The 18,148-nt window shown below is 43.3% G+C and overlaps 1 protein-coding gene across 4 annotated transcripts in view; it reads right to left on the bottom strand.

The window, feature by feature from the left end:
• LOC139269995 (nuclear factor 1 B-type-like) overlaps positions 1-18,148 on the bottom strand; it is a 368,148-nt gene that overhangs the window by 96,246 nt on the left and 253,754 nt on the right. For all 4 annotated transcript variants that reach the window (XM_070888406.1, XM_070888407.1, XM_070888408.1 and 1 more), the window contains 3 exons: positions 16,888-16,956; positions 6,791-6,905; positions 3,770-3,888 (listed from right to left, as the gene is read on the bottom strand). In XM_070888406.1, coding sequence (XP_070744507.1) covers positions 3,770-3,888; positions 6,791-6,905; positions 16,888-16,956 — 303 coding nt within the window. The remainder of the gene's footprint in view (positions 1-3,769; positions 3,889-6,790; positions 6,906-16,887; positions 16,957-18,148) is intronic.

Below are 18,148 nucleotides of genomic sequence, written 5' to 3'. Positions count from 1 at the left end.
TCATTCTTCTAAACTCTAGAGAATATAGGCTTGGTCCACTCAATCTCTCCTCATAGGACAATCCTCCCATCCCAGGAATCAGTCTGGTGAACCTTTGCTGCACTCCCTCTATGACAAGTACATCCTTCCTTAGGTAAGGAGACCAAAACTGTACACAATACTCCAGATGTGTTCTCAACAGGGCCCTATATAATTGCAGTAAAACGTCTTCACTCTTGTACTCAAATCCTCTTTTAATAAAGTCCAACATACCATCTGCTTTCTTAATTGCTTGTTGTACCTGCATGTTAACTTTCAGTGATTCACGTACAAGGACCCCCAGGTCTCTCTGAACACCAACATTTCCCAATCTCTCACCATTTTAAAAATACTCTGCTTTTCTATTTTTCTTACCAAAATAGATAACTTCACCTTTCTCCACATTATGGGCCCAAGTTTCCACATGATTTGCGCCTGATTTTTAGGAGCAACTGGTGGAGAACGGACTATTTTAGAAATCGCAATTCTCCACTTTTTTTTCTGCAGTTCTAGTCAGGTAGAACAGTTCTAGTTTAGAACAGAATTTTTTCTTCAAAAGGGGGCGTGTCCGGCCACTGACGCCTGATTTGAAAGTTTCCACAGTGAAAATGTACTCCAAACTAAAGTAGAATGGAGCCAGTGAAGGGGAGCGGGTGTCTGGTCGGGAGGGTGGGCCGGGGGTGGGGGGGGGGGGGGGGGGGGGAGCGGGTGTCGGGTCGGGGGCGGGGGGAGCGAGTGTCGGGTCTGGTCGGGCGGGGAGCAGGAGCTGGCCGTGGGAGGAGCCTCATTCACGCAGCCCCAGTGAGGCCATTCAGCCAGGGTTAGGGGCTGCGTGCTTCGGGCCCCTCCCACACAGTTCGGCGCCTGGAGCTACTGCACTTGCGTGCCGACTGTAGCGCGCATGTGCAGAGGTCCCGGCACTGTTTTCAGCGCCGGGACCTGGCTCCGCCCCCCCACAGCTCGTGCTGGCTGCGCCGAGGGCCACAGGACCTGTAAGTAGGTGGAGAATACCGAGGATTTTTTTAGGCGCCGTTTTAGGCACGAAAAACGGGCGCCCAGCTCAGAGGGGCGCCCGTTTTTTTTCTTGTGGATACTTGGGCCCTATATGCCATTTGTCATGTTCTTGCCCACTCACTTAGACTGTCTATATCCCCTTGAAGTCTCTTTGCATCCTCTTCACAACTTACATTCCCACCTAGCTTTGCATAATCAGCAAACTTGGATATATTACATTTGGTCCCCCCATCCAAATCATTTGTGAATAGCTGGAACCCAAGCAACGATCCTTGCGGCACCCCACTAATTACAGCCTGGCAACCGGAAAATGACCCGTTTATTCCTACTTTCTGTTTTTTGTCTGTTAACCAATCCTCAATCTATGCCAGCATATTAACCTCAATCCTATAAGCCCTAATTTTGTTTAATAACTTCTTGTGTGGCACCTTATCGAATGCCTTCTGAAAATCCAAATACACCACATCCACTGGTTCCCCGTAATCTATTCTGCTAGTTACAACCTCAAAAAACTCTAACAGATTTGTCAAATATGATTTCCCTTTCATAAATCAGTGTTGACTTTGCCCAATCTCTAAGTGCCTGTTACCTCGTCCTTAATAATAGATTCTAATATTTTCCCTACTACTGATGTCAGGCTAACTGATCTGTAGTTCCCTGTTTTCTCTCTCCCTCCTTTCTTAAATAGTGGGGTTACATTTGCTACCTACCAATACGCGGAGACCGTTCTAGAATTTTGGAAGATGACAACCACCTCTTTCAAAACCCGAGGATGTAGGCCATGAGGTTCAGGAGATTTATCAGCTTTTAGTCCCATTAATTTCTCCAGTACCATTTTTTTAACTAATAATAATTTATTTCAGTTGTCCGTTATTTCCGCAAGTTGTTTGCGTCTTCTTCCAGAAGACAGATACAAAGTATTTGTTTAATTTCTCTGCCATTTCCTTATTCCTCATTATAATTTCTCCTGTCTGAGCCTAGAAGGAATCCACATTTACTTTTGCTAATCTTTTCCTTTTTACGTATCTATAGAAGCTTTAACAGTCTGTTTTTATGTCTCTCGTTAGTTTACTCTCATATTCTATTTTCTCTTTCTTTATCAATTTTTTTGCTGAATTCCTATCCATTCCTATCTGTCCAGTCGTAGGCAGAGAATCACTTGCAATGGCTTCTCTTCCCACTCCCGCACCGTTACCTCTGGTGCCCCCCAAGGATCTATGCTTGGCCCCCTTCCATTTCTCATCTACATGTTGCCCCTCGGTGACATCATCCAAAAACACAGCATCAGTTTCCACATGTATGCTGATGACACCCAGCTCTACCTCACCACCATTTCGCGTGACTCCTCCACTGCCTGATTTGACATGCTGTTTATCCGACATTCAGTATTGGAAGGGCAGAAATTTGCTTCAATCAAATATTGAGAAGACCAAAACCATTGTCGTCAGTCCCCAACACAAAATCCGTTTCCTAGCATCTGTCTGAGGCTGAACCAGACTGTTCACAAGTTTGGCGTCCTATTTGACCCTGAGAAGACCTTCTGACCACATAGTCGCTCATTCACTAAGACCACCTCCTTCAACCCCAGTGACATTGCCCATCTCTGACCCTGCCTCAGCTCATCTGCTGCTGAAACCTTCACCCATGCCTTTTACCTCTGGACTCGACTATGCCAATGCTTTCCAGGCTGGTCTCCCACATGTAACCTCTGTAAACTGAGCTCACCCAAAGCTTAGGTGCCCGTATCCTAACTCGCAGCAAGTCCCATTCACCTATTACTCCTGTGCTCGCTGACCTACATTGGCATCCGGTCCTGCAATGCTTCATTTCAAAATTCTTAACCCTGCTTTCAATTCCTCCATGGCCTTACCCCTTCTTATCTCTGCAACCTCTTCCAGTCCTACATCCCTCCGAGATCTCTGCACTCCTCCAATTCTGGCCTATTGTGCATCTCTGATCTTTAACTCTCCACCATTGGTGGGCGTGCCTTCAGCTGTCTAGGTTCTAAGCTCTGGAATTCCCTCCCAAAACCTCTCTGCTTCTCTTACTCTATCTCCTCCTCTAAGATGCTCCATAAAACCTACCTCTTTGACCAAGTCCTCTCTTAATATCTCCTTATGTGGCTTGGTGTCAAATTTTGTTTGATAACATTCCTGTGAAGTGTCTTAGGACATTTTACTATTTTGCAGGAGCTATATAAATGCATGTTTTGTTGTTGTTGTTGAAATGCAGTAACTTATCCTGAAATGTTTGTGATGAGACTGAGGATTTCCGAAGTATTGCAGTCCTTTCATATTATCATAATAAAATTCTATTTCATCAGAAGGAAAATATTTTCGTAATTACTCTCAAAAGTCTTGACAACAGCACACACTGATTCCACCTTTACAAGGGAGAGAAAAATACATTTTGAATGCAGAGGTACCTGTGAAACTCCTTTTCTGATACTGTCACTTCTGTTATACTCTGGCTATTCCTTTTTGCGACAGCAGATGCTGTCATAGTGGGAAATTATATCAGCAACTCCTTAAAACACTATAATCTAATTGTGACCCTGTCTGCAGACTATAATAAATCATCCATTTGATTTGTAATACAAGCTATTTATCTCACTTGGCATGGGAACTCTAGAAAATAAATGATATTTAATTTCAGGCTATGTCCATGTATTTGTGGAAATGTCCCGGTAATTAGTATTACATTTTACATTTCATCAAGTTCAACTCCAAGAACTAACCTTGATCTCGTTCATGCCATGTGCGGCTGACACTGGTAGGTGAGCTGGGAGAAGGATAAAATTCTCCTGTTGGACTGGTGTCTATGCTGTCATCAATAGAGATGGTCTTAGGCCGTTTGCTAGCAAATAAATACATAAATTCAGATTAAGTATTGGATTTAAACGAATCAGTCTTCAAAGAATTATTTTAGTGCATTTTCCAAAATTCATACTTGATCAAAGCCAGATTTTCCAACAAAATAGTCATTATTGTATAGTGCCCTAAAGGGAAAGAGAATTCTACTGAGTTGTCATATAATCCCAAGCATTATAAAGGAAGACATCTGTACATTTACTAGTGTGCCTCAGTCACTGTTACCATGTTGGTTAGCTGGTTAGAGGCGGTCTGAAAAAGTGACGTGGGGGACTGAGTGTGCAGACATCTCTCCTGTATAAGAATTAGGATTGTGACAATACATTTCCCCTGTACACCTGACACTAACTTACAAAAAAAAACAATCGGCAATAGATGGTCATATCATCCATTGAGGACTCTCTTGATTACAGAGAAACACACAATGTAACAAGATAAAATGGAGTCTTTAGATTGACCTTTGTACTCATTTGTATTTATGCAGTTTAAATAATCAATGTCACCTCCCTCCCAGTTTCAGCTCATTCACAGCTGGTTTGTATTTTCAATAGGGTTTAGCTGCATCCCAGTACATCGAACTTTTCACAGTATTAAATAAAACATTTGTAAACAATTACATGTCCTACACATAACACATTTAGTCTTGGCTTAAAAAGTTAAATTTGTGATATATATTTTATTTCGAGATGGCATTTAAAAAAAAACTCAACTTGCAATTTTTTTACATCTTTGCATCTTGAATTAGGATTCCTGAATCTGTGCAATCCTAATTTTACAGCACTTTTACAACATAGATCGGGCTTACATAGCACTCTGATTTCACAGTATAACCTGGCAACATCTCTGAAAATGTTTGTGTTCCTGCATCACCGTTTGTGTAGGTTTTATTGGTACAAGACGTATGAATCTTTTTGTTAAGGACTGACATTAGAATTGTGTAGAACTAAACCTGTCAAAAAGATCTTCTGGGAAGGAAAAATGTACCATTTTATGCTGCAAACAGCACTTTCAAAGGTACTAACCACTGCAATGCAAATTACTTTTGCCTGTTTTAACTTGCCTTAAAACCTGCAACAACAGAAAAATCAGGAAAATCTACTTTGTTTTAAACCAAAAGAATGGATGTGGAGGAGGAATATATTTGGTGCAAAACACTCCCTCTAGTATACAATACAATCAAGTAATGAAAAAGAAAACAGCCCAACAGGAAAGAGATTTAAAATGTTATTGTTTTTCAGTCGAGGGGAGATACATCGTTTCACGGGGCCGAAATTCATCTGCGCCAGAAAGCTGGTGCACCTATGATTTTTTTTCGTGGTACTTCCCGCTGGGAGGTCCGTGGCGGGCCGATGATTGATTTTCGAAGTCCCAACGGACATCGATCATAGCGAGACTTAGACGGGAAGTAGCGGAGTTTGGGGAGGGACCGAGACTCTGCCATTGTCAACCAGCGGTGGAGTAGTGGTGATGTCACAGCACGTGTGCGTCACCACGTTCTCTCCCCTCCGTTAAAGGGGAGAGATTCAGTCATTTTTTATCTTTGGCCACTGGGCCATCAGGGAGGGTTTCAGCCGGGCCAGGGGTGCCAGGCTGTCCATTGGTGGCCCGGCCGAACCCAGGGGCACTGTCTTGCTGGCCGATCGGGAAGTCGACCGGTAAAAATTAATAGATGCCGGCCAAGGCAGTGGGCTCTCCCCTTGAAGGGCCAGCGTGCTGCCGGGCCACACTCAGTGCGGAGAAGATGCACCGACAGAAAAACCTGTTGGGGGCACTGTGCGGCGGGGGATCGACAGATTGTGCTGAATTTAGCTCGGTACTTTTTTTTCCTTTATTAAAAGCAGCGTTGCACTAACTGATGACTCGCTTACGGCGATCATCAGCATCGGGCGGTATGGGGTCCAGGCTGAAAAATCCCCAACCTAAATTTGGGCCGGGGCGGCCAGTTGGCCCCAAAGCAGCGGCCACAGGATTCTGCCGCATGGCCGCCGCAAGTGGGCAGTAACAGGTCTTTCAGAGACCCTGAATTTCGGCCCCCACATCTGTTGTATCTTGAAGTCATTCCGCTGACATCAGGTACAGATTCCGAAGGGACTGCAAAGGGAGATCCAAACTGTTGGGTCCTCACTGGACTCTGGGCTGAGAATTAAGTGATGAAGGGAATATGAGGTCATCCAAAACTCGGTTGCCCATGTCCTAACTCACACCAAGTCCTACTCGCCCATCACCCCTGTGCTCACTGACCTACATTGGCTGCCGATTAAGCAACACTTCGATTTCAACATTCTCATTCTTGTTTTCAAATCCTTCCATGGCCTGGCCTCAGCCCTCCCTATCTCTGCAATCTCCTTCAGCCCCACAACCCTCTGAGATATCTGCGCTACTCTAATTCTGGCCTCTTGAGCATCCCCGATTTTAATTGCTGCATCATTGGTAGCCGTGCCTTCAACTACCAAGGCCCCAAGTTCTGGAACGCCCTCCCTAACCCTTTCCACTTCTCTATCTCTCTCTCCTCTTTTAAGACGCTCCTTAAAAACTACCTCTTTGACCAAGCTTTTGGTCAGCTGCCCTAATATCTCCTATGTGTCGCGATGTCAAATTTTGTTTTATAACACTCCTGTGAAGCGCCTTTGAAAGCTTTATTATGTTAAAGGCATTATATAAATAAAAGTTGTTGTTGATATTTCTTCTCAGATAAGATATATTTATGTTTTAACCAGTACTATTATATAGATAGTATGACCAAACTATTCCACCCTACATTATGCTTTAATGAACTATAGTTAGATGGCAAGAAAGAGATCAACATACAAGATATTAGCTTTATTTCAATGCACTACTTCAGACATTGATGGTTTAAATGATCAATTAATTAAAATGAAAGCTGTTACCTGCCCGGTGGAGAGGACATTGACCTCTGTAGCCCAGAGTTTATGTCATGGTAGAATGGTTGGCTTTGAATTTCTGCAAGGTTGTAACTAATCCCACTTCCTTGGGTTATAGCCACTGAAAGTGATAAACAATTGTGAATTTTCACGACTGTCAACATTCTGTGCACATAATGATTTTGTGTTATTTGTTAAGACTACAAGAATGTTTGGAATACAATTGTATACTGAAGGAGAATTTGTTACAGACACATAACTTGTGAATTATTTTGATTTTTATTAAACAATGCAATTTAATCATTAAAAATTTTGTAAAATAATTCATAAACATTTCTGGAAAATCTACATAGATCTGGTCACATGCTGATGGACTTTCTTTTTCAATTTTCCCTCCTCATTTTCTAAAGGTTCTGACATCTCATACAGTTACAAAGGTATCAGCAGCCCTTGCCAAAACCATTTCACAAGTCTTAGTCGCGATAGTGTCAGAAGGATATTCAAAGGGAATCATAGCTAAGTTGGATCCTGCCTTCTCCTAAAGTCCTAAAGCGCGGGGGCGGTGGGGAGGCGTGGGCGGGGGCGGCATGGGCGCGGGGGCTGGGGGGCGTGAGGCAAACAAACATCCCGGTGCCGGATGGAGGCCTCCCAATATAGGCTGCCCCGGCCACCAGCAGGTTAAGTGCGGGGTGGGGGTCACAATTGTGTGCTGTGAGGATCCTGGTACAGCAGCAGTCCACATTCTGTGGGGCTCAGAGGAGAACTCTCTCCTGCTGCCCCCAGCCCCACAAAAATCAGTCCAAACACACCTTGGCTGGGTCTCTTTGGCTCCATCACCCGTGGAGCTAATTGGAGTGTGCACGGCAATTCCTATCTAAAGTGGCGATTTAGGTCCTAGGACCACAATTTGTATGTTAACAGGGGCCCACCGCCTGAATCAGGATGACGTCCAGTGGTGCAGCTATAGGACCCAATTTGAGCCCGTTAATGTCAGGTGAAAATTGAACCTCAACGTGTGCACACTTGCCAACAGGAGTACTGGAGAATAAAGAGGAGCTGGATCTATGGCTGATGTTTCCTTGCTCTAGCCCAGGATATTTTTCACTGGCCATTTAGTTTTCTGAAATTTGTCTTATTAGCTTAACCTTGGGTGGAGCTTTTCCAAGAATCATTTAGTTGTTCTGCTCAGAAAGTTGCTTCTGACAAATCAATTAACTTCAGAAGTTTGTTTGCAACTAACGTATCAAATTTCTACATACCTGAATCGTCTTATTACTCAATTATGGGCATTGTTACAATTTTGACTTTTATAGGACTATTTTCCTCACAGCAGTTCCTGTAAGTGAGTTATGTGTCCAAAAGGATTTGCAATGGCACCATTTGCCATGTTCCATTTACTGGATTAACCATATGTTCACACTGCAATACTCTTCAAAATTGGTGGCATATTAAACTCAAATTGTAGAGCCTGAAGCAACAAACAAATATCTATTTAGAAATTAAATGGAATTCTGAAGCATGAAAGAATTATGTAAATAGTAAACAGCGCACATCAAAAGAATGGGTAAGATTTTGTGATGTGGGTTAATTACCCTCCTCACTGTCCAGTGACCCTGCTGCAACTGCACTTGTGTGAACCCCAGGTGAGGAAAGGACTGGGTTTGGTTGTGATAGGAACAACTTGATGAAGTTCAATGGAGATTCACTGAAAACCGGATTAGGAATAGTTTCCGATCGTTCCAGCAATTTACAATAATTTTACACATAATATCACTGTCGGTGGCAAAATATTATTATATCTACACATGAAAAGATATACAACACCTGTGGTTCATAAATGAGCACAATTTTCACTTTGCAATAAACATACATTCCCAGGAACAAAATGATCTCAATATATCGCACAATTAAAAGTGTCACACATGTAATGTCTGTGTTGCCCTGATTGTTTCAAATACGATAGCATTAGTACGTTTGATGTAAAATTAAAAAGGAGAGGGAACAGTCATAGATAAAAGGACTTAATTGGAAAAAAAGACAATTTCAGAGAGATAAAAAAGGAATGAGCCCAGATAAATTGGAAGCAAACTGGCAGATAAGATAATGGAAAAACAATGGTAAAATTCCAAACAGGAACTGTTTAATGTCCAAACTAGAAATATTCCCACAACTCAAGAGGGTTCAGCAAAAGCTGAAGTTTCTTGGATAATTAAAATGACTTAAAAAAGAGACATGTGACAAATCTAAGACTAATAATGCAAAGAAAATCATGTGGAATAAATATAGAGAGGAAACAAAAAATATTAGAAATGCTAAAAGGGGGTATGAAGATAGACTGACAATAACATAAAATGAAATTGTAAGATGTTCAAAACATAAAAAACAAAAGAATAGTTAAAGAAAAGGTCAGGCCCATTGGAGATTTTTAAAAAGTCTTATGGAGGATGAAGGAATGGCAGACATATCAGATGAGAACTTTGCCTCAGTTTTCACATACAGAAAAGTGTGGTAGTGGGAATGGAAAGCTATAAGAGAAAGAGGTGATATAATTAGATAGGATACATATAGTCAAAGAAGCTGTACTGAAATAATCGTTCGAAGTGGAAAAGACATTGGGCTCTGATGGCTTGCATCCTCAAATGCTGAGGGAAACAGCAGAGATTCTGACCACAATCTTTTAAACATGTTCGTATTTGGAATTCATACCAGAGGACTGGAGGGTGCTAAGGTCACACCTCCGTTCTAAAATGGAGAAAGGGATAAACCAGGTAACTACAGGCTAGTCCGCCTAACATCAGTAGTGGATACGCTTCTAGAGGCTGCAGTATAATATCAAAAATAATATTTGCTTAGGAAGACTTTGGATAATTTAAAAAGGCAATGTAGCAGCATGGATAGGAAGTTGGTTAAAGGATAGAAAACAGACTGTAGTGGTAAATGCATGTTTTTGGACTGAAGCGTTATCAACTCTGATTTTACCCAGGGGTCAGTATTGACACCATCGCTCTTCACAATAGGTATAGATGATCCCGACTTAGGTATGGGGGTACAATATCAAAAATTGCAGATGGCACAGAAACAGGGACTGAGGTTAACTGTAAAAAGTTAAAAAAAAACAGGGACTGTACGCAACTTCATTACAGATGTAGGGAGGTTATTAGATTGGGCAGATAAATGTCAGGTGAAATTGCATGCAGAGCACAGCAAGACACGAGTAGAGAGGTGTGAGAAGCCAGTGGGGAGGTGTGCGAAGCCAGTGGGGAGGTGTGCGAAGCCAGTGGGGAGGTGTGCGAAGCCAGTGGGGAGGTGTGAGAAGCCAGTGGGGAGGTGTGAGAAGCCAGTGGGGAGGTGTGCGAAGCCAGTGGGGAGGTGTGCGAAGCCAGTGGGGAGGTGTGAGAAGCCAGTGGGGAGGTGTGAGAAGCCAGTGGGGAGGTGTAAGACACCAGTGGGGAGGTGTGAGAAGCCAGTAGGGAGGTGTGAGAAGCCAGTAGGGAGGTGTGAGAAGCCAGTGGGGAGGTGTGCGAAGCCAGTGGGGAGGTGTAAGACACCAGTGGGGAGGTGTGAGAAGCCAGTGGGGAGGTGTGCGAAGCCAGTGGGGAGGTGTGCGAAGCCAGTGGGGAGGTGTAAGACACCAGTGGGGAGGTGTGCGAAGCCAGTGGGGAGGTGTGCGAAGCCAGTGGGGAGGTGTAAGACACCAGTGGGGAGGTGTGCGAAGCCAGTGGGGAGGTGTGAGAAGCCAGTGGGGAGGTGTAAGACACCAGTGGGGAGGTGTACGAAGCCAGTGGGGAGGTGTGCGAAGCCAGTGGGGAGGTGTGCGAAGCCAGTGGGGAGGTGTGAGAAGCCAGTGGGGAGGTGTAAGACACCAGTGGGGAGGTGTGCGAAGCCAGTGGGGAGGTGTGCGAAGCCAGTGGGGAGGTGTGCGAAGCCAGTGGGGAGGTGTGCAAAGCCAGTGGGAAGGTGTGCGAAGCCAGTGGGGAGGTGTGCGAAGCCAGTGGGGAGGTGTGCGAAGCCAGTGGGGAGGTGTGCGAAGCCTGTGGGGAGGTGTAAGACACCAGTGGGGAGGTGTGAGAAACCAGTGGGGAGGTGTAAGACACCAGTGGGGAGGTGTGCGAAGCCAGTGGGGAGGTGTGCGAAGCCTGTGGGGAGGTGTAAGACACCAGTGGGGAGGTGTGAGAAACCAGTGGGGAGGTGTAAGACACCAGTGGGGAGGTGTGCGAAGCCAGTGGGGAGGTGTGAGAAGCCTGTGGGGAGGTGTAAGACACCAGTGGGGAGGTGTGAGAAACCAGTAGAGTGTGGGGGCCAGAACTCTAAGAATTCATCCTTTGAGGGTGATCGGCATTGAGGTGTAGTTGGACAGGAGCATTTATCTATAATTAATATTGTATTGAGTTTGACTCTTGGGAGAGTTTGATGCTAGTGGGAGTTCAGCGTTCAGGATATACATTTTTTAAGTCAGAGACAAAGAAATGGTTATGCAAGAAACCATTGAGATATGTGCGGAGTGGAATATGTGGGCCATCATGGATCCTCAGTGTATCCAGGGACAGCACATTTGGACTAAGTATCACAAAATTGAATCTCTGCAGTGGATCCCCATGTTGGAGCAGTAACTGGCCACACTCCACAGTATCCGAGAGAATGAGGGTTTTTTGGATCTTTCCAGAATATGGTCACCCTAGAGGCAGTGCTGGATGGTTCAGAACAGGTAATGTGGCACCATGGATAGGAAGTTGGTTAAAGGATAGAAAACAGACTGGTTTCACCCAGGGGTCAATATAGAAACCATTGTAGAAGAAAGGTATGAGTGACCATCTGCAGAGGCAACAACAGGTAAGAGGACTCAGAGGCAGGGAACCTCTGATTTACAGAGCCTGTCCAATAGACGGTTAATGTGAGACAAGTGGAGCAGACATAAGGTAGAAATACATCTGAAATCTTGTAGAGCGAGTTTAAGGGTTAAAGAGAGAAATAACTTAAATTTATAGACTTGTGACAACCTCAGGACATCCTAAAACACTTCACTGTCAATTAAGTACTTTTGAGTTGTAGTCACTGTTGCAATGTAGAGAAATGTGGCAGCCAAATTGCCCCAAACAGATAATCTGGTTTAGTGATGCTGTTTGAGGGAGAAATATTTGCCAGGACACCGGGAGAACTCTCCTGCTCTTCTTCAATAGTTGCTATGGGATCTTTTACGTCCATCTGAGAGGGTAGATGGTGCCTCGGTTCAATGTCTCATCCGAAATATGCACCAGATTAAAAAACAGGACTTTAGCAAAGTGAGAATTCAGCAGATCAAGATAATTGCTGTATCTTTGGTCGGTACGGAATGTGTGAGTGACCATATCTTTATTGTCCTGAAGGAACCATTCCCTCCACGACACCCTGATCCACTCCTCAATCACCCCCAGCACCCACTTGCCTCCACACGGCGCCTTCCCGTGCAAGCGTGGGAGATGCCCTTTCACCTCCTCCCTTCCCACCATTCAGGGCCCCAAACACTCCTTCCAGGTGAAAGAGTGATTTACTTGTACTTCTTGCAATTTATTATACTGTATTCGCTGCTCAGGATGTGGTCTTCGCTACGTTGCGGAGACCAAACACAGATGGGGGGACCGCTTTGCGGAACACCTCCGTTCAGTCCACAAATGTGACCCCGAGCTTCCGGTTGCCTTTCACTTTAATTCTCCACTCCACTCCCACTCTGATCTCTCCATCCTTGGACTCCTACACTGTTCCAATGAAGCTCAACAGAAGCTCGAGGAACAGCACCTCATCTTTCGCTTAGGCACTTTACAGCCTCAACATCGATTTCAACAACCTCAGACCATAATCATTGACCACTCCCATTTTTTTGGACATCAGGTGCAAGTAATGGTTCTGCTGTTTCCAATTTCAGCTTCATCTTTTGTTTCTTGACTTGTCCCATTACCACCCTCATTTGCCTCGCACCATCATCCCTTTTGTCAGTTAATCACTTCTGCGTTCCACCCTATCACAGACCTTCTCTTTTGTTCTTTCCTCTCCTCCCCACTTTCCCAGCCTCTGCGCTTGCTTAAAAACTGTTACATCTCTAACTTTTTCCAGTTCTGACGAAAGGTTTTTGATTTGAAACATAAACTCTGCTTCTCTCTCCACAGATGCTGCCTGATCTGCTGAGTGTTTTCCGGCATTTTCTGCTTTGATTTCAGATTTGCATTGGTCAAGCCGTAGTTAGAATATTGTAGCCAGTGGTGGGCGTTCTGCTTTAGGATGTTAAGCCCCTGGAGAGAGTGCAGCACAGATTCACTAAGATGATACCAGGCATGAGAGGCTTTAGTTACAAAGAGAGATGAAAGAAATTGAGGCTCTTTTCATTGGAGCAGAGAAGGTGTTTGCTACTATGAAAAATTTTGCTGAGGCAAATAGGAAAAGCTATTTCCACTGACAGTGAGTCAGTAACTAGAAGGCATAATATTAACAAAAAGAATGAATGGAGAGTTTAGGGGAAATACTTTTCCACAAAGTGTTGTCACAAAATTGAATTCCCTATCAGAAACAATGGTGGAAGCAAAATCCATCACAGATTTTAAAAACAAAGGGGAAAAATTGGCCTCCTTTGCACCTCCCGTTAGCGCCACCGGTAGGTGTGATAACAGGACGCTAACGGCTTTCCGACTGGGCGCCACAAAATTACCAACACCCGTGAACTTCCCTTGCAAGTTAGCGCTGGCAGTAAACCTTACTGCCTCGATCTCCTGCATCATGACATTGCCCCATTACCGCCCCAATTCTAAATTCGCTTCTGCTTCCTGCAGCATTGCCGGGCATCAACAACGCTGGCAACAGGAGGCATTGTGAGCTCGGCCAGCCACTTGGGGAGTGGTACTTAAAGGCAATGGTGGTCAGGTAGGCCAAAATTTTAGTCTGAGCCCTCTGTGCTGATTTTTGACTATTTTCCTTGGGCAGCCATCCAATATCTTACAGTGCTTGGGGCTGCTCTTCATGGATCGCAGGTCGCATAGTCCACTATTCCCAGGCTTACCTTCAAAGCACGTCAGCATTGGTCCTTCCCTTTAAGAGAGGGAAGGGGCCTGTGAATCCGGCAGCGCTGCATGGGACATTGTTCAGCGCTCTGCCACTACTGCCCCTATTGCTTCGTTTAGCGCTCTAAGGGAAGCTCTCCACTTCCATCCTGGATTGCTAAACTGGAAGTTCATGTCAGATTCAATTGCGTAGCGCCCAGTGATACTTTTGCACTCCGGCAAGTTATCACCCCAAATGGGATGCTACTCAATTTCTAGCCCAAAGTGTATAAATATTTGACAAAGAGAACAATTTAAAATGATATGGGAAAAGTGTAGAGGAATGGGACTAAATGGATAGCTCTTTCAGAAAGCTAGAACTGGCACAATGGGCTGAATGGCCTCCTTCTATAGTGTAAATCCTATGATTCTATTCTATGATCATGTTAGTAAAACAACAAAAAATCATAACTGAACAAATAGGGAACCACTGTAAAAAGGAGCACTGTAAAAAATGATTTTAAGAAAAGAACTAGCCGTCTCTGCTATTTTCTTCTCAGCTTGTTCTCACTCAAGTATTTCTAAGGAACTACTCGTCCACAGGAAAACTTTCCTATTTTTAGCATGTAGACTTTGTGAACTTAAAGGAACAGGCCACATCAAGCACAGCTTCACCCTAGCAACATAATAAAAGGGTGGGCATTACATGGTATAACACTTCTATGGTTGTAAAACAACAGCAAGTAATGTTCAAGTCTTGTCAAATAATAAACAAGGATGATCTTTAGTTGTAACTTCACAGACATCTAAAGATAGTGTTTGGTTGTCTGGTATATAATCATTGTCTGGTATATAATCATTAATATATTGAATCGTGGACAATATTTTACTGAATGCTATCATGCTGCATGTGCAGGACATGGCTCTCATTTTGAAGCCATTTTGTCTTTTATCGCAAAGGAAAACTTTTACAAGGGCCTACTTCAGGTCAACATGATAGATGTACACTTGTATGTACGGTATATAGAATTTTGCAGTTTCCAGTGTATTATATCCTGGGATTTATGGTAGCTGCAGATGTCATTGCATTTTCAGTCCGTGCTTAGTGCTATAATATGTCTCCAAAAATTGTCAATGTTCAGTGTTTACAAGCAGTAAAGATTCATGAATATTATTCTAAAACATAATGCATATCTTAAACCATTATTAGATTGTGATGAATACTACGACCCATCCTGTGTCAATCGAGTGGAAATTCTTTGTTTTATTTTTTAAATGAATTTGGAGATTGGCGCTGGAATATTTGAAAGTGATGTGTTGGCTACAGTGTCTGTTAGAATTTCATTCAATTAACTTCAGAGCCAACAGGTAATGCAAAATGTACAACTCTGTCTGGGATCTGAATCTAATTAAGTCAAATCTTGTTGAGCTAGGCTTTGTTTATTGAAGTATTTACAATCGCAAGTTACTTTTGTTTCTGGTATGCCAGTCCAAGCAATAATTGGCAGTGGAACAGGTTTAATTAATTTTGAGGGACATGTTTTTATCTTCCTTTGTGCTACTTAGATAGCAAAGATAAGCAACCTATAAGAAGGCTGGTGTACCACATTACTGTGACACTATGGGGTAGATTTTTGTCTTCATCATGTGGGTGGTAATCTAGCAGCTACTATAAAAGATGGGCCATCCACCATAAAGATTACCTCATCATCATAGGCACTACCTCGGAATCAAGGAAGACTTGCTTCCACTCTAAAAATGAGTCCTTAGGTGGCTGAAAAGTCCAATACGAGAACCACAGTCCCTGTCACAGGTGGGACAGATAGTCATTGAGGGAAGGATGGGTGGGACTGGTTTGCCGCATGCTCTTTCCGCTGCCCGTGCTTGATTTCTGCATGTTCTCGGCGACGAGACTTGAGTTGTTCAGCGCTCTCCCTCCACTTAGGGCGGTCTATGGCCAGGGACTCCCAGGTGTCGGTGGGGATGTTGCATTTTTATCAAGGAGGCTTTGAGGGTGTCCTTGTAACATTTCCTCTGCCCAGCTTTGGCTCGCTTGTCGTGAAGGAGTTCCGAGTAGAGCGCTTGCTTTTGGAGCCTCATGTCTGGCATGCGGTCGATGTGGCCTGCCCAGCGGAGTTGATCAATTATGGTCAGTGCTTCGATGCTGGGGATATTGGCCTGGACTCACTTTGAGTGGAAGCAAGTCTTCCTCAATTTCGAGGGACTGCCTATGATGATGATGAATGAACTGGTAATGTGCAGTGTGATTGTTAAACCCTTTGCTAATAAACTAACTAGTTCTAAATGGAATGTGTTGCTATGAATTCTTAAGCAAAGAACTCATGAAGCAAATACATTACAGGTGGTGAGGATAAAATCTACCTCTATATATGTTGGAGATTAATGGGAACTTCATAAGGATTATATCTCATATAAATCACTTCATCATAGACTCATTGTCAAGACTTACTGAAGAGAAATACATATCAGAATTTCTGTTGTTCTGCAGCAGATAGTGTCATGTACATGTACCGTACTAGTTATGTTTGTCTGCTGATTTATTCTTGCTTCTGCATAATTTTACTCCTAACAACAAAACTGAAATTGTGATTTGGCATGTGCTGAATGGTCTGTCACCGTGAAGTTTTTTCTAATGGTTCAGAGAGATCAGAAATATGCATCCCATATTATTCCCTTGCTAACCCAATGGTATCAAGGTTCATTGTTTGCAATTTCAGATATTTTATACATAAGAACACATTTCAGTTCATAGATAGTGGACTTGCCTATTTTTGCAGCTGATTTTTGCTGAGTGCATACACAATGAGTAGTGTGAAGTAGCCCAAACTAACGTAAATTACAATAATTGCATTTTCTTTCCACAAAATCTACTCGCTCTACATGCTAGCAGGTGTCCAAACCCAGCTCCCATTGAAACACATTATGATAAATTACATCTGAGCACATTACAAGGCATCAACACCAATCTGCTTTACTTGAATCAGTTTGTACCTGGCAATTACTAGACGAGAGTTTGAGCATATTATATAATGGGTAATTGGCTCTCCAAGATGAAGCCCAACTAGCGGCAATACTTACTTCGAGACACTCGCATCAGCTCCCCAATGCTGAAGACTCCTGATTTTATAAAGCTGTCCTGTAGGTATGCTAAAAGAGAGAAAAAGAAACAATTATGTTGGGTGCCTTATTATTCAATCAAAATACTTCACCATTTGACTGGTCTTGAGCATGATGTCCATTCATTTGAATAAACAGTGGCAGGAAAAGGTCATTTTGTAAATAATTGACCCAGATTAGAGGAGCAATGACCTCATGACCAAGTCATGACAGTGCTCTTCAGCTTTGGACTCTCAACCTGAAGAATGGAGTTCAAACCCGAGTGTTGATTCGCATTCCATGCCCAGCTTGCTAGTCAGCTGGACTAGAGCAAGAAGATTGGTTCCTGTATCAGTGACAACTTAAGTACACATCATAGCCGGTAAACTTATGAATGGAGTTGAGTTACTTGCTTGTGAAATGTGCAACAGCTGGGCTGCTCAGCCATTCCACACAAGAGTTGGACAGATATGGGAGGGTAACAATATCCATAAACAGATTGGAACATTAAAGAATGAGGTAATAATTAAGACATTAAATTTTTCATAGAAGATTCATATAGAATCATAGAATCACAGAATGGTTATAGACAGAAGGAGACCATTCGGCCTGTCGCGCCCGTGCCAGCTCACTTATTTCACTTTATATTCACTTTATTATGGACTGCAGGCTATAAGTCGGAATAGGCAGAGAAAGTGAAGGTAATTTGATGACTGGTGGTTTAGGGAACAATGTTGTGCAGTTGTAAGTTCAAAGAAGGGTATAATTTTTGATTTTTAGAAGCAGTTTGTTTCACATTTAGTGCTATTGAGGTAGTGTTTGTACAATATACTCTGATCCTGTCACTACACAGTCATTAGAAAACAGAGAGTAAAGTCAAAAGGTAATTTAATTATGAAGGTATAGCAATCCGTATTTCTTCAACAATGGTTCCGTTACACTCTTGTGTGTTGGTGACCTGAACTTATATTAAGTAGTAATGAATAGGTTTAGTACTATAAGTAGCATTGCCCTATAGGGCAGCTGCTGCCACAATGATAGTGACCCTGAATATTCCAAGCAATTGCAAAGAAGTCTGAACTACTGTGGCTCAGGACTTCCACCAGCCAGTGACATGCACTGAAGACCCTGCCACAATTTGCAGGGTCAGCTCATTAGCACATCCTTGGGTGGGCCGGGAGTGCTACTCTGGAGTTCAACGGGAAGTATACACTGGGGTGGGCTGGGGTTGAACGAAACTCGT

This window comes from Pristiophorus japonicus, chromosome 1, assembly GCF_044704955.1.
Source record: "Pristiophorus japonicus isolate sPriJap1 chromosome 1, sPriJap1.hap1, whole genome shotgun sequence".
Classification (NCBI taxonomy): Eukaryota; Metazoa; Chordata; class Chondrichthyes; family Pristiophoridae; genus Pristiophorus; species Pristiophorus japonicus.
This window is presented reverse-complemented; position numbering and strand designations above follow the sequence as displayed.